The following is a 17485-nucleotide window of genomic DNA, read 5'->3' on the forward strand; positions in this document are numbered from 1 at the left end:
ACCAATGCCTTGACTAGTATCTCTTGGAAAAAAAACCAGACGAGCTGAAAATAACTTTGGTTAACAATTCTGAAGCATGTTTGAATGTTTTCAGGCTCCGTATAGAGCTAGAACATGAGAGAGGAGAAAAGCAGGACCTCATCTCGGAGAAAGACTTACTGCAGCAGAAATACGAACAGGTTAGCTTTCGCTTGCAGTGATTTGACTTGGTGCATTCATTGCCTCTAAAGGCTGTTTCTCCTTGCGAAAAAGTGTCCATTTTCCCCCAAAATTCATTGTATTTTCTCAATTCAGTGAACACAGTACACGTGAATGAATAAAAAAGCAATGTAATTCTTGAAAAATAAACAAGATCTTTGCAAGGCCAGCTCTAAAATAGTATAATGTATGCATTAAAAATTCCATACATGTTTATTTCCTATTATATTACATATTTTAATAAGATTTGGTACTTTACCAGAGTCAGAAATTTTCCAAATTTGATAGGAACAGGGGGTGAACAATTAGATTTGGTACTTGTCCAGAGTCAGAAATTTTCCAAATTTGATAGGAACAGGGGGTGAACAATTAGATTTGGTGCTTGTCCAGAGTCAGAAATTTTCCAAATTTGATAGGAACAGGGGGTGAACAATTAGATTTGGTGCTTGTCCAGAGTCAGAAATTTTCCAAATTTGATAGGAACAGGGGGTGAACAATTAGATTTGGTACTTTACCAGTCAGAAATTTTCCCAATTTGGTAGGAACAGGGGGTGAACAATTAGATTTGGTGCTTTCCAAGAGTCATAAAATTTCCCAATTTGGAAGGAAAAGGTCGTGAAAATATATAAAAAATCACTGGCTTGTACAGATTATTAATCAACGAAATATATTTTGAAAATAATGTACATTTAAATATTAGCTGCCAGTTGTATATAACTTTGATAAGTGTCCACTAGGTTATCTTTTGGCTTTTTGCACATTTAATTGATGTGATTGATTGGTCAATCTGTTATTACTGGATAAATCTGTTATTATTGGATAAATACTGACCAATCAATAATCATTTGGGCTTACTGACCAACCCAAAGAATCAACCAGTTTTATACAGTTAGCTGCAGGTTTATCTCTTTTAAAATAATCTAAAAGATTTCCCGATTATTAAAGATAAGTGAAAAATAAAATCATTTCAACAGAAATTTAACTCACCAATGAAATAACTCCTTACTGTGTTATAAGATAAACTTGACCAATTAGATAACTTCTAATTTGGTTTAAGAAAAAATTGCCAATGGAATGAAACACTAAAATGAAAAATGCAATAATTCTTTGACATAGATCTGAAATTGACCAATGAAATCCTTTCTTACAGGATGTGGGTGAGCTGCGGTTAGAGAACATTGATATTAAATCAGAGTTAGATGCAGCCAACAAAAAGGTTAAAGAACAGATGGAATCTATGTTGAATACTAAAGGTAAATTCAATCAAACCACTTGTTAAGTAATTTCAACCAATGACATTGCTTGTTACAGTTGTGCTGCTCAGAGAAAAATTATATGTAAGAGGTTGCATAACTATGGTGTCGCAGCTGCCGACTATATTCTTTACCTCTTTGTCGAAACTACAATCACTTTAATTGGTTGATAGTCATAATCCATGAAAATTATTGTCCCTTGAATATTTATGATTTGACAGTTTATGTTTTCAAAAGACCAATCAAACCCCATCTTACATAATTTCAACCAATCAAATCTTGTTTTACAGATGGTGAGGAATGGGAAGAAAAAAGAAAGCTGCTTGTCCAAGAGATGGAATCAGAGAGGCAGCACCACCAGAGGCTGGTGAAAGAACATAATAGGCTCTTACAGAGATTTGAAAATATGCAAGGAGAAATGCAGGTTCGTTCATTGATTTTCTCTGATGCTGATAAGTTAAGTTATTATGTTGAGTGGTGTTTAACCTTATTTATACTCACACTCGGACAAGGTCCATTCGGCATGTGCTCTAATATGATTGTTAGTCGTTATAGGTTTTTAGAGCAAAGTGCACCGACAGAAAGTTACCCTGGTTTAAGCTACCCAGGTTCTTAAACTTGCACCAGTGTATAGCTCAATAACAGTTCTAGACAATATGTGGACAAGTATTATGACAAAATTTCATAACAATTGGATAAAAAGTTTTGGCTTCATGACATGGAATAAAAACACAGAATTGTTAACCCCCAACTGCCCGTAAACAGCCTGCCCGCCAGCCCGGTTTTACCATTCTGTAATTGGTAATTTCTCAATGGGAAAAAGTCATGAGAAGTACTAAGGTTTTTGTAATTTTTTGTACTCATTTATAGCCAGATTTTTCTTTGATTGTGAGTTATTTGGTATTCTCTATTTTCCACAGATGTTACAAAGTCCTACCAAGGGCCACAAGCGTACACCATCAGAAATCAGCATGCTGAGCCTGGAGTCTGTGACACCTGAAGGACAGAAGGAGGAAGAAGACAAAGACAAAGATGTAAGTGCCTGAATAAAGAGTTTAAGTGACTGAATAGCAATGATTATTAAAGTGCCTGAATGATGATAAAAGTGCCTGAAATATAATTAAAGAGCCTTAATAATGATATAAGTGCCAAAAACTCACAAATAGTTCCTGGATAATGATTAAAGTGCCAAAAAAACTTTTAAGCACCTGAGATCTCTCTGAAAGTGCCTAAATTATAATATTAGGGCCTATATAATGATAAAGTGCCTAAATAAAGGGTAAAAGTGATTGAATAATAATAATAGTGCCTAAAAAATTATAAAAGTGCCTAAATAAATTGTAAAAGTGACTGAATAATTATAATAGTGCCTAATTAATGATCAAGTGCCTAAATAAAGGGTAAAAGTGATTGAATAATTATATTAGTGCCTAAATAATGATCAAGTGCCTAAATAAAGGATAAAAGTGATTGAATAATTATATTAGTGCCTAAATAATGACCAAGTGCCTAAATAAAGGATAAAAGTGATTGAATAATTATATTAGTGCCTAAATAATGATCAAGTGCCTAAATAAAGGGTAAAAGTGATTGAATAATTATATTAGTGCCTAAATAATGATCAAGTGCCTAAATAAAGGGTAAAAGTGATTGAATAATTATATTAGTGCCTAAATAATGATCAAGTGCCTAAATAAAGGATAAAAGTGATTGAATAATTATATTAGTGCCTAAATAATGATCAAGTGCCTAAATAAAGGATAAAAGTGATTGAATAATTATATTAGTGCCTAAATAATGATTAAGTGCCTAAATAAAGGGTAAAAGTGACTGAATAATGATATCAGTGCCTAAATAATGATCAAGTGCGTAAATAAATGGTAAAAGTGACTGAATAATGATATCAGTGCCTAAATAATGATCAAGTGCCTAAATAAAGGGTAAAAGTGATTGAATAATAATAATAGTGCCTAAAAAATTATAAAAGTGCCTAAATAAATTGTAAAAGTGACTGAATAATTATAATAGTGCCTAAATAATGAAATAAGTGTCTAAAAGTAATGGTAAGATATGCTGAATGATTATCAAATTGCCTAAATTATGATGAAAGTTCTTGAATAATGATTCAAGTGCCTGAATTATGATAAGTCCCCCCCCCCCCAAATATGATTTAAGTGCCTGAAAACTCTCTAAAAATGCCTGAAACTGCTATATGTGCCTGAATGATGATTATAGTTCCTGAGTTAATGACAAAAGTTTCTGAATAATGATTTGATTGTCTGAATGTTGAAACAAGTGGTTGAAAAATGTATTATGTAGTTGAGTTTTTAGCGAAAAGCCTCAATAATGAATAAAGTGCCTGAATAAATGGACTGAAAGATAAAATTTGTTTGATTATTTTTCAGGATCAGGGATATGGTACGGAGAAAAAGAAGAAGCAAGCACCTGCCCCACCAACTGCTGTTGCCATGGAAACAGTGATGAAAGAATCCTCCGCACCAATTGCCGCTGCTGCTGCTGCTGCATCAGAGAAATCAGACCAAGAGAAGGTAGTTTACCTGTTTTTTGGGAATGGACATGGCCAATGGTTTGTTTGGGTTAAAACATTTTAGTGAATAGGGAAGGCAGGTCTCTTTAGAAGCTATTGAATAATTTACATGAGTTATTACAGCTCAATTGGAGAATAAGACTAATGAATGTTACTGTGTGATGATGAAACTTAAGGCAAAGAGTGAACCTATTTCTGGAAATGATGTAATAAATGTGTTCAATAAAATATATATTTACTAAAATAGGTGGTATATTGCTGGTTTATTCTCTTTTTAAAGTGACAACTGTTTCTTTTCCAGCTGTCACCTCCAATGCAGAACATTGGTGTTTTTACGCATGTCAATGACATCACTAAGTTTCTATTTATAGCGCTTAGTTTCTATTTATAGCACCCTATTTCTATTTTTAGCCAGCACCTCCAGTGCAGGACATTGATGTTGGTCTTATGTTGAAACTGCAAAACAAAATCAAAGTACTGGAAAAGGAAAAACATCAACTCAGGTACATTTGACTCGGGGCATTTTTCAATTATTATTTTTTTAAAGAAAAGGCCGTCGAGGAACTGTGAAGACCTTTATTTTGTCTTTGGCATGGTTTTATAACACAATTAATCTGGCATTAGTTACAATTAAAACAAAACCATTATAAGTCAAGTTAATGATTTAATCAGTGCAAGTAAATGATGTATTCAAGACATATTAGCTACAGTAAGGATAATTCAGTTGACAGTTGCGAAAGGTTAAAGTATATGTTTTTACATGTTAAAGTCCATGATTTTACAGTTCAACTCTTTGATTTAACAGCTCAAATCCATGATTTTACAGTTCAATTCTTTGATTTTACAGTTCAACTCTTTGATTTTACAGCTCAAATCCATGATTTTACAGTTCAAGTCAATGATTTTACAGTTCAAGTCAATGATTTTCCATGATTTTACAGTTCAAGTCCATGATTTTACAGTTCAAATCCATGATTTAACAGTTCAAGTCCATGATTTTACTGTTAAAGTCCATGATTTTACAGTTCAAATCCACGATTTTACAGTTTAAGTCAATGATTTTCCATGATTTTACAGTTTAAGTCCATGATTTTACAGTTCAAATCCACGATTTTACAGTTTAAGTCCATGATTTTACAGTTCAAATCCACGATTTTACAGTTTAAGTCCATGATTTTACAGTTCAAATCCATGATTTTACAGTTTAAGTCCATGATTTTACAGTTCAAATCCACGATTTTACAGTTTAAGTCAATGATTTTCCATGATTTTACAGTTCAAGTCCATGATTTTACAGTTCAAATCCACGATTTTACAGTTTAAATCCATGGTTTTACAGGACTTTGCTCAAGTCCATGATTTTTTCAGTTTAAATCCATGATTTTACAATTTATGTCAATCATTTTTACATTTTTAGTAATTGATTTTTATAGCCAAAAATAATGATTTTCCAGGTTGCAACTAGACAAATTGGAAGAGCAGATTAAAGAAGGAACGCCAGGTGACTCTGCCTTTAACACACTTAAGGTATGTTCTCAAAGAATCATAAGACATTTGTTACAGATATTTATTTCAATATAACATTGCACTTAACTATACATGGGTTGCCTTATGTCTGCAAGGCAAGATACAATGAATTTAAGCTCGCACAACTATTTTATGTATTTTTTTTACAGACTGTGAATATCTATTTAATTGTCAAAATATATTTTACAGTAATCATTTACACTGTTAAACTTCCTAGGGTTATAGGGAAAACTCTGGAAAGTCATCAAGTGAAGGAGTTAGTCTGTTGTCAGAGAGTAGAGCATATGAGAGTCTGAAGGTATTCGTGTAATGGGATACAACCCCCCTTCATTTCTTGTTCTTTTCGGGTCTAATCTGTTTCTTTTGTATGGTAATCCTGAGTGTGTTTTAAACTACATTGTATATAATTCTTTAGATTGCGACATACTTGTGCTTTTACTCTTGATATTGTTCATGTTTTTTATCTGGGGAGTATTTGGTTTAGCAGTGCTCCAGTCAAGACTTTAAAAAGGCAGGGTGCTATGCTAAGGCATTTTCCATGGCATGGAATGAGCCTAAATGGGCCTCTAGCAAGGGCCAATTTTCAATTGTTATTGCGTTTTTGTTGTAATTACTTTCAATACAAATGGTCCCAATGAATACATTTTATTTTTACTTTAGTGTCAAATTTATATATATTTTTCATTTTTTATACTAATTTTTTAAAATTGACTCTTATCAAACAAAAGAACACAGCGGGTCACTGTGAAGTAAAAAGGCAGCAGGGTGCCGGAAAAGGGCAGCTTGGCGCGCCACCCTGCTATTTAAGTCTAACTGGAGCACTGAATTAGCAAGTTCATGATAATATAAAATAATTTTGTAATATGTTTCAACAAGTATTTAAATTTTTGACCGAATGAAACAACTAATAATATTTTAACTATGAGTGTATTATCACTCCCTGGGTAACTTAACACTAGTATTTCTGTAACATACTTTTTCCAAGGCTTTATTTTATCCTCTTTCAGTTATACTTATCATCTAACTTCATTTCAAATAATTTTTATGAAATAATTTATTTTCAGTGGAATTAACCATAATAGGACTATTAGTTACCAGTTATTCCATAACCACCTAAGATCTAGAACATAATTTTTAAGAGTAGAAACTAAATGTTTTGATTGGCCTGTATTTTTAGCTGACCAATCGACTGAATGGAATCACTGAGGCATGTCTAAGGATAAAATCAATTTTAATTACTGACCCCGGGGCCCTCCTAAGATTTAACATAATTTTAAGTCAGAGAAGAATCTGAGTGTTTTGATTGGCCTGAACAATTAACCGGCCAATAGACTGAATGGAATCACTGAGGCACGTCTAAGGATAAGGTTAAGAACTATATTAAATACAACCTCTGGCTGTAAAGGCGGATCTGTGGTCTAGTGGCTACACACTTGACTGTCAATTCAGAGGTCCCAGGTTTGATTCCCCTGCGCACTGCTAAAAATACTAATTGGGAGGGACCTTAAATGGGGGCCCAGTGTGAAAAGTGCGGAAATATTTTTTAAATTATTATCTAATTTTGTACAAAATTGTGTCACAATAATTAAATTGTGCAGAAAAATGATCATAATCAATAATGGCTTCAGCAAAATCAATCAAAATTATTTCTAAAAGGGTAATTGAAAAAAATAAATACAATTTAAAAAAAAAGTTATTGTCAAACATGTTGTTGTGTTTTAAAAAGTACAAAAAGGAAGGACTAATGCACACACTTCATCATATGCAACTTTTTCATTGTGTATTCTTTTCGTGGTTTACTTTGATTTTTGAAAATGTTCAGGCCCCAACAGTTTATGTGTTCCATTGATGTTTATTTTAATCCCTTCATCACATTTCATCTAGGTTAATTCACAAACAGTCGAACCCCATTTGTCTGGTGAAAATACCTCGAGCCTCGGGGAGTTTGAGCCAAGTCGGAATGCTCACATTTAGAATAAACTAATCAGTCTTATATATCTGGTTTGAACCAACGAAAAAATTGAGCCAAGCAAGTTTGAGCGAACAGGGTTCGACTGTACCTTGTATTTCTCATTATTTATGATGTTATGTACATTCAGAGTCCGGGGATGATAAAATTCAGGATTTATCCTCAAACTTGGATTGAAAGACCCTTCAATTTCAAAGAATCCTACATTGAATTTGTACATGAGTTTTTTTTCCTGTACTCGGGCATTTAAAATAGTGCCTTCAAATGGATATAATTGGCTTTGAAAGCAACTTTAACAGGGATGCAACTCCTTAAATACCCTGCTTCGGTCCTTAATCCCTCATCATAATTGAACTCTATTTTCAGGATTTGAATTATTCGGCAAAAAATGTGTAGAACATGTTACTAGAGCTATCACATGATGTGATAAGCCCCCCCCCATCCCACTCGATAGTTATTTATTTTTGATTTTTATCATCCCCAAGAATCATGGATAGCATTGATAATTCATTTGTTATCCAACTATTAATTTTCGTATCTATAGGAGAATGCATATTTCTGTCTTTCGGTATGTATCCCCTCATAACGTTTCTGCTTGAAAATTAGTGTGCTGTAACCTTTCCTGTTGGGGTGGAGCTAATGTTAATCAATTAAAACTGTTTTCACCACCAGCTCCATCTTAATTGGTCAAATCAACATGTCTAATAGGACATGGTTGGATTGGATTATCCAGTCCTGAGACTATAAAACCCAAGACAAACAATATGTAGTAGCTATAAAAAATTTGTATCATAAGTTCTTGAAAGACCATAATTCCATGGTATATATGGATAATTATAAAGTCTTGATAGTGATAATAGGTAAGTGCATATTGATAACTTTTATGTAAATTCCATGGAATAATATTACTCAAAAATGTACAATTTTGCATAACAAAGTATTACATAATTGCTTACACAACCAAGCACCACCCCAGTTGGCAAAATTGCTCTTTTATTTCTTAGGTGATAGCAATATGTTTTATAGTTGAAAATAGAGCTACTTTAAATGATGCTGTAATGATTTGGCATTTTTCTTGGATTTTTTTCTAAAAACGTAAAGGTTTATATTGAGATTACAGTTGTTGTTGTTGTTTTTTTTTTACTATTTTTTTTTCTTTTGCTTTCCTTCTTTTATATATCTCCTAAAATATGAAAAAAATGTCTAAATTGTAACAATGATTTAACTGAAAATCTCTGAAACAACGCCATGATAGATTTATATTTCAACACATTACAGCATCAGACCATATTGCTATCAACTGTAGTTTTATCTTTCAGTTCTGTTAGTGTATAATTGCTTCTGTTCATTAGAGTGGTGCTGTATTATATTTATGTTTATTTTATTGTTCTATAAGCATTATAATAAAGCTTTATTTGTGTCATGCATTTTTTGTTGGCATTTTTTTTAATTTTGAAGTCTAGTTTTGAAAAACATAATTTTGTGTTTAACATTTTGACCATTAGTAATTTTTACAGATTTGTTTTTCTTGTTAACAAAAAAAATGAGCTAAAAAACTTGTAGTTAAAAAATACAAGTGTTTTTCTCAAAAATTGTTGTTCACAAAAATGAATGATTACTGGCTTACGTTTTTTATTTGTGAAGGCTAGATGGATTCTAAAGCTAGCATGGTTTTGTGGGAAATGTCTGGAGTGGTTTTGGTGTTGGTGGCTATTAAAAATGTATTATAGCAGCGATATAGGTTAATTGTAATGTTTTGTGTTGATTTGTTAGAAAACATAGTGAACTAGAGCAGGTTACAAAAGACCTGGGACAAGCAGAAATTATTCTTAAAGTAAAATTATGTATTGTCAGCTTTTGCTATCAATTCAGATTTGTGTTTTTTTTTACAAAAAGAAAGGTAATTACCGTAAAAGACCCCTTGACCTTTAATACATCATGGACTTCACATTACTATTTTCAATAACAATAAATTATGATGTCATATTGTTTGCTTATTTCATATTTACTATAAGCTGTATTTCTGCTTGACCTGTGATTAAATAGAGTTGTTGTCAAATGAATGTAAGAACTGAAATCAAGTTAGTTTCATTTGAAACTTTGCTGATCTTACATTTGTATCATATCGATTGTTTCTGTATTGGTTTGTTACCAGACTTCACAGAGTTTAATGACAGATCAGCAAGCTTAGCATTTTGCCATTAACAAACTAAAAACTAAACTAAAAATGGCAAATTGATAATTCAACAGTCATATGGGCTGAGTAAACATTTTGCCAAAACCTCAGATGTATACTTTGAAGTTACTAAGAATGTTTGAATGTAGCATTTGCATCGAATACTAACTTGAAGTTGGCAAGACTGCTTAATGTTACACAGTAGTTAATGTAAAGAATGTATTCAATTTATTTTTTATATAGATAATATGCATATATATGATACTTAGGCCTAAAAAATAATTAAGTTGTTTCTGGTTACCTAACTGATTCGTTTTATTTGTCACGTAAACTCAATTTGTTTCTTTGTTGCATCAAAATGATAACGATAATGCCCTTTGAAAGTAAATGAACATGTTTATTAAAAAACCTAAATAAACAATATCTTAAGGGGCATGTAGCCAGGAACAAATAATTTTTTAGGCTGAACCACATATCTACTCATATTTTCTCTCGTTTTTAGAAACATTTTATTTTAATAATTACATATTTTGATTTATATATTTCTAGTGTCAACTTTATTTTATATTTGAAAAATGCAATAAAGTCTCTATAATATTATCTAAAATGAAAGAACTAAAAAGAAAATGAGAATTTACAATCAAGGAAACATATTATATGTTTGAAGGTGATTTGAAGAGATTTATTTGTGAAATAAAAATTATATGAAATAACATTTTGATATTTTTCACTGTTATGGAATTTAAGCCTGTTTGCTATTCCAAGTCAAGTGTCAGTGCACACAGGGCTAGGATACATTTTCAGTGATGTCATTTCCAAAATGATGTAAATTCTGTATACAAATATGAGTGCTTTTCAGAACAGCTACAATGAAATGTCATTTTATGTCATTTTAAGGCATATAATAAAAAAGAAAATTGTTTCTGTGTAAGATCACAATATTGAAAACCTCATGAACACCTGCCTCATTTTTTGCCTGACATGAATTTTAGTTTTTGGTGCTCACTTAGTGAAATATATAACAATCTTACACTGAAACAAATAATAACCCTCTATATAAAGAGGAAATCATTATATAATGAAGTTTAAAGCTCATTTTCTTAATACAGTGAAATGTTCCTACTTAGGTATGATATTGATTGAAAAAGTAGAATACTGATAAAACTGATTTATTTCAATCATGTAAGGGTATTATCCACATCAAATGACAATGTTTTTACTCATTTGAAGCTTAGATGGGGATATCATATCCATTCAGTGACACCTTTTCTTCATCTGTTTTCATAGATGCAAGAACTTGAAAATGAGAATGATAAGCTGAAACGTGAGGTGGCCAAGCTGATGGAATCCATCGCTAAGACATCAAACTTCAACAAAGGACAGAAGCCCACAGCTGCGGGCAAGGAATTCTTAGGTGAGTTTCTAAAAAATAAAAATAATAGAAAGTTAGGTCATCCTGATAACATAATTTGTTTTTGCAGTAGTATTTCTTTAGTTATTTTCTGAAAATGCCCTGACTTATCTTTTTATGGACTCCAGGACTGGTATTTAATATTGGTCTTAATTGGATCTAAGATTGGTGTAGCATATCGGATTGGGAGGTGTAACCAACCAATACAGTGAATGAAGTCAATGATGTATGACTATAACAGTTCATATTGAATATGGGCTTGATACCTTAAACAGCTTTGTGGAAAATCTTTGTTTTAAATTGAATAAACTTGTTAAGGTAATTTGACTGCCACCCTTACACACTTTTAAGATGAGATCTGTTAGGAAGTTAGTTAGTTTTGTGATATAAATGAAGGTCGCATGAGACGTGCGAAGACTGACGGAGATGGCGCTAAAGATGGAGCTAAAATAATAAGTGGTATTTAACCTTAAATGACCTTTGACACCTGTATTATATGCACTCTTGACCTTCAGCGATTTGTCACTCTTGTGTAATTGTATGTCATTATGTGACACTATACCTTCATGTTGAAAAAGAGGTTGAAAGCTTAAAGCTTCTGAGTGACATTGAATAAAGGAAAAGATAGAACCTTTTTTCTTCCTTACCTGGAACAGCATTCTGCATACCATGTTACGCCAAATCTACCTTTGATATATACAGTTATTAAAACCTTTGCATCATCGTTTCTGAATGCTTTTCAATTTAGCTATGAATAACCTTCAGTGACCTATGACCTAAAAATTTGATGTCAGCAATTGTATTCCTCTCCCAAAAATAAGTGCACATCATTCAGTGATTTTTATAATCTCAAAATTGTTTGAATAAAGCTCCTGAGATCAGAGTTGAGAGCATTTTATCTTTAGACTATTGTACAGAAATGATGTAAGGATTGTTTATTGCACATCAAACATTTGCATCAAAATCAGTAGAATGTTTACTTTGAAATCCACACATATTACCTTTTTTTGTAACAATTTTACAAGGGTTTACTCCCTTCATCCTTGCTTTGGGAACGAGTCCCTCATATTCAAAGAGCTATTTTAAGGATTTACAATTATAAACCACTGGATAATCAATTTATACATCTCATCAGATAAGTGGAATTTTATCATCATTGTATGCAACGTTTACTATTTACTGCATATTATACTTAATGATAAATAATAGTGACCCATTGCATCCCAAATACACAATGATGATCTATGCAGGCTTACAGAACACTGGTCATGTGCATCATATTACATTATATCCATATAATCATACCTTGACCTATATTATCCTTTGACCTCCATTGCTTGTAAATGCCTTTTCCAATTGCCATGCACACTGTTCAATTTTAAATGGCTGCTTGTAGTTTCTGAGAAATTGTAAATGGTTATGTCCAGTAACTGCAGATTAATATAAAGGAATGACAACAAATATTGCAATACAAAATCTTTACGCTGTGATCTGTATGTGCTGCCCTATTCAGATAATCAACAATATTACCTCCCTTTTTAAAAGTGGATGTCAAAATTACCTCCCTTTATGAAATCATGAAATAAAATTACTTATAGTAAAATCAACTCCATTTCTAATTAAAGTCAACAATATTACCTCCCTTTATGAAATTTAAAACAGTGTATCCCTTTGTCAAATTTTAGATAATAGTAATAATAGTTAACAAATGATTATCTCCCTTTACAGAACAGTTTGAAGCTCAGGCAGATGAACTAGAGAGGAGGCGAGAGGAGTGTCTACAGTTACGGGCCTTGTTAGCAGAAAAAAGCATCTCCACACATTCTATTGCCAAGCAGTCGTACAATGGACAGGAGGAGATTGTAAATGAAGACAATGAGCTGACAATGGCATATAAATCTCAAAGGGACATAATTAGGTGAGTTTTTAATATTAGAGTTAGTTCCCTTGGATTGATATGATCGTGATTACAGGAAAGAGCATCTTGACTCATCATGATTATTGCCAAACGGTCCTACAAATTGGCAGGAGGAAATTTTGATTGAAGACATTGAGCTGACAATGGCGTATAAATCTCAAAGGGACATTATTATGTAAGTTTTTAGTATTTTGCAAGTTAGGTCCCTTGAATTGATCTTGTTTACAGAAAAGTGGTACCTTTTTTGTGGCCAAGAAGTCCAAAAAGACCAGAAAGATTTTTTTTATGAAGAAAGTGAATTGAATATGGCATACAAATATCTCTTAGGGACATAATTTGGTAAGTTATTTAATTATTTTGAGAGTTAGCTCCCTTGGAAGATAGGATTGTGTTACTAGGAGAAGTTGACACATTTTGTAGCAAAGCAGTTATACATTGAGCAAGACAATGTGGTAATGAAGACACTAATAGTGGCGCATACATCTCAAAGGGACATAATTAGGTAAGGTTTTTTTTGTGTTTTTTTAAGTTCCCCCACACATATTGTAATGAAAGGACTTCCTATTGTTTGAGTGGTCTTTAGGTCAAGAGAAGATTAGAAGGAAACAATAAATTGGCAATAGTGTACACATTGTGGCATAGTTTGTCAGGGTTTGTGATTGTGAGTTTAGTTCCCTTGAGATATCTTGTCTGTGTGACTTAGATAGAAAAATGAAAGCCTTCAAATTGAAAGTTTCCAACACTGGAAGGTGGGGAGTAGCTGAATAAAGGCCTCATGGGAAGTGGCTGAAAGCAGGCATGATTGGAAAATGGCTGAATGCAGGCCTTATTGGAAAGTGGCAGAATACAGGTCTCATTGGAAAGTGGCTGAATGCATGCCTCATTGGAAAGTGGCTGAATGGAGACCTCATTGGAAAGTGGCTGAAAGCAGGCAACATTGGAAAGTGGCTTAATGCAAGCCTCATTGAAAAGTGGCTGAATGCAGGCCTTATTGGAAAGTGGCTGAATGCAGGCCTTATTGGAAAGTGGCTGAATGCAGGCCATATTGGAAAGTGGCTGAATGCAGGCCATATTGGAAAGTGGCTGAATGCAGGCCTTATTGGAAAGTGGCTGAATGCAGGCCATATTGGAAAGTGGCTGAATGCAGGCCTCAGTGGAAAGTGGCTGAATGCAGGCCTCAGTGGAAAGTGACTGAATGCAGGCCACAGTGGAAAGTGGCTGAATGCAGGCCTCACAGGAAAGTGGCTGAATGGAGACCTCATTGGAAAGTGGCTGAATGCAGGCCATATTGGAAAGTGGCTGAATGCAGGCCTTATTGGAAAGTGGCTGAATGCAGGCCTTATTGGAAAGTGGCTGAATGCAGGCCTCATTGGAAAGTGGCTGAATGCAGGCCTCATTGGAAAGTGGCTGAATGCAGGCCTCAGTGGAAAGTGGCTGAATGCAGGCCTCAGTGGAAAGTGGCTGAATGCAGGCCTCAGTGGAAAGTGGCTGAATGCAGGCCTCAGTGGAAAGTGGCTGAATGCAGGCCACACAGGAAAGTAGCTGATTTTGCGCCATATGGAAAGTGGCTTATTTTCAGGCTTCATGGGAAAGTGATTGAATGCAGATTTCAGGGCTCTTTTCAAAAAGAAACTGAGTGACCCTGGTGATCAGAATGAAATACAAGTTACCAAGGGGCTTCCCTGCAGTCCTTCTCTTTGTGGACAGAAATATGAGAAGGATTACATTTCAGTTTTGTAAAGCATTGTGTAAGAAACCACAGAAAGTAAATTAGAAACAAATAACATAGGGACAGTGGGAATCTCGTTAATCCATTCATGCGCGTCACTAATTAGATGACGAGGCATTTGGCTACCTTAAGAGAGTCATAGTTACTCCCGCCGTTTACCCGCGCTTGGTTGAATTTCTTCACTTTGACATTCAGAGCACTGGGCAGAAATCACATTGCGTCAACACCAGGTGACGGCTATCGCAATGCTTTGTTTTAATTAGACAGTGAGATTACATATTAATAAAAAATAAAGTTGGAAAAATGTGGTTGAAATTGATAAAATATGAACTTGACTGGGCTTTTGTAAGAACAAGAATATGGTTGTATGATGTCCTTGTAAAACATGTGTGATAAAGATGAACAAAGGCCTTGTTACATCTATGGTGTTACTAATGTTATGGTTTGTTTGTTGGCCATTAAAGTCAGAACTCAACATCAGTACTTGACATGCATTTCCATGTCACATAGTTAACGGCTTGACAGTGGTAGGAATGCAATATTTAGGCAAATGTTTTAAAAGTATTTGGTGGTTGTAACCTGTCCAATTAGATGTGCAAAAAGGAGAATTGACAAAAATGTATTTTCTACCAGGGGCGTAGCATGTGACTAGAGCTACACTCTCACATATTAACCTTTTTTTATAACTTCTTTAGTTTTTGTCTTGGAAGTAGCAAAGGTTTGTGTACATATCTAACAACCAGTGATATAAGACTGCTGACAAAAGATGAGATTGCATTTTTTTATATTTGCTTTCGAAAATTAATGTTTTATTGCTAAAAGTGTTACTAACACTAAGAGAAATGCATAAAAGATGAATTATATAATATGAAAACCTGCAAGCTGATTTTTTGTCATCCTTCTTATATCACTGGTTTCCATTATTTTTTTACAAAAAAATGGATCGTCCAAGACAAAAATGAAAAGTTTTCAAAATGTTTAATCTGTGAGACTGCAGCTATAAAGGGAGTTTTGCCGGAAATATCTCAAATTTGCAAACATTATAATTGAGGGCAAAGGGAGTTTTTAAGGTCTTAATTCAGTAGCTTGTGTTTAACACTGCATTCGGAACAGCTCTGCGATTTTTATCGAAAACAACCTCCGATGCATGCCGGTACATCAGTTGAAGTAGTTCGTAATTTTTTTAATTATATCATTTATTAAATGTGGTGTTTTAAAGTTGAATTTATTGATCTAAGTTTATATTGATTACCAGTGAAGAGTATTGTTGCAAACATAATTAAGATTTCCAAGAGTTAAGTCATAAAGTTTAATTGCTAAATAAGATAACTACACGATCTACTTGCAGCGGACTAAAAGGTACTGCTTTTTGAGTATGTAAACCGTCCAAATACATCCGAGGTTGTTTTTGATAAAAATGGCTAAGGAGTAGCGAACGTTTAACACTGATGATGTTGACCATGTTATTGTTCTGAGTGATTAATATACTTTTTGTAGCTCAGCTTTAACTTAACTTAGGTAGTACAGAAATCATGCTTGTAAGGCCTGATATATTTTTTTTTCATTTCCAGGCATTTTACCAGAATCTTGGTCAGTGTCCATTCTGTCTCCTTAATAATCTGGCTAAATTATCTATCATGTTATAACCTCTGATAAAACCAATTGGTATTCCCATGTATGCGACAAGTTTCAAGTTTTAAAGTTTATTGTACAAAAGGCTCCCAGCCCATACACAACTACAAGGGACATACATATAGGATACAAATGTTATCAATGGTGACAATGACATGTTATGATAACAAACTTACACTGCCATGATAAAATATTTTCTTTCTTCAAATGCATGATATCTAAACAATGCTTTATTATGTATCCATGGTCAAAGCATTTGTACTAGACATTAAAGCTGCACTCTCACAGATTTACCGTTTTTTCAAACTTTTTTATTTTTTGTCTTGGAAAGAGCAAATTTTTGCGTAAATGTCTTCAAACCAATGATATAAGATTGCTGACAACAAATCAGATCATAGATTTTTATATTTCTGTTCGAAATTTAATGTTTTATGGCTTACCAGTAACGGTTTAAGAAACATGCATAAAACATCAATTTTTGAACTTAAATATAAATATCTGCGATCTACTTTTTTTGTCAGCAGTCTCCAGGTTTCCATGGATTTTCGCAAAAAAATGTTCGTTCCAAGACAAAAAATGAAAAGTTGTCTAAAAGTTCAATCTGTGAGAGTGCAGCTTTAAATTATAAGCAGCTGAGTGCCCAATTTTTCTCAATCTTTGTTTCAATTATCAGCCTATGACTCTGTAAGCTTATTATTTATAATGGCAGGGATAAAAACACTTCATCAATCATATTAGTTTTACAGGCAATTTACTCCTTATGAGGTCCAGTATTGATCGTGCATCATTTAGAATGGAGAAAAAATATTTCTTAGCCTTTCATCTTTATGTTTTTGGAAAGAAAAATAACTGGGGTGGTTGTATTTTTCTAAATAGCATTTATTTACAGAATTATACAATGTATAATAGAATCTTACCTGTGACCAAGAAAATGACATCAAGCCAATCAAACAAAACAAAGTGTGAAATTCTTACTAGGGACCGCTAAAATGACATCAAGCCAATCAAACAAAACAAAGTGTGAAATTCTTACTAGGGACCGCTAAAATGACATCAAGCCAATCAAACAAAACAAAGTGTGAAATTCTTACTAGGGACCGCTAAAATGACATCAAGCCACTCAA

At 33.3% G+C, this 17485-nt stretch overlaps 1 protein-coding gene across 4 annotated transcripts in view; it reads left to right on the plus strand.

The window, feature by feature from the left end:
* Positions 1 to 17485, plus strand: part of LOC128222244 (unconventional myosin-Va-like) — an 87342-nt gene that overhangs the window by 39434 nt on the left and 30423 nt on the right. For 2 of the 4 annotated variants that reach the window (XM_052931197.1, XM_052931198.1), the window contains 10 exons: positions 95 to 179; positions 1349 to 1451; positions 1742 to 1875; positions 2372 to 2485; positions 3857 to 4000; positions 4411 to 4502; positions 5454 to 5526; positions 5744 to 5824; positions 10959 to 11085; positions 12811 to 13000. In XM_052931197.1, the coding sequence (XP_052787157.1) occupies positions 95 to 179; positions 1349 to 1451; positions 1742 to 1875; positions 2372 to 2485; positions 3857 to 4000; positions 4411 to 4502; positions 5454 to 5526; positions 5744 to 5824; positions 10959 to 11085; positions 12811 to 13000 (1143 nt within the window). Of the gene's footprint in view, positions 1 to 94; positions 180 to 1348; positions 1452 to 1741; positions 1876 to 2371; positions 2486 to 3856; positions 4001 to 4410; positions 4503 to 5453; positions 5527 to 5743; positions 5825 to 8039; positions 8064 to 10958; positions 11086 to 12810; positions 13001 to 17485 lie in introns of all 4 variants that reach the window. The other 2 variants (XM_052931200.1, XM_052931201.1) reach the window with 2 other exon arrangements.

The sequence above is a fragment of the Mya arenaria genome, chromosome 16 (genome assembly GCF_026914265.1).
Source record: "Mya arenaria isolate MELC-2E11 chromosome 16, ASM2691426v1".
Classification (NCBI taxonomy): domain Eukaryota; kingdom Metazoa; phylum Mollusca; class Bivalvia; order Myida; family Myidae; genus Mya; species Mya arenaria.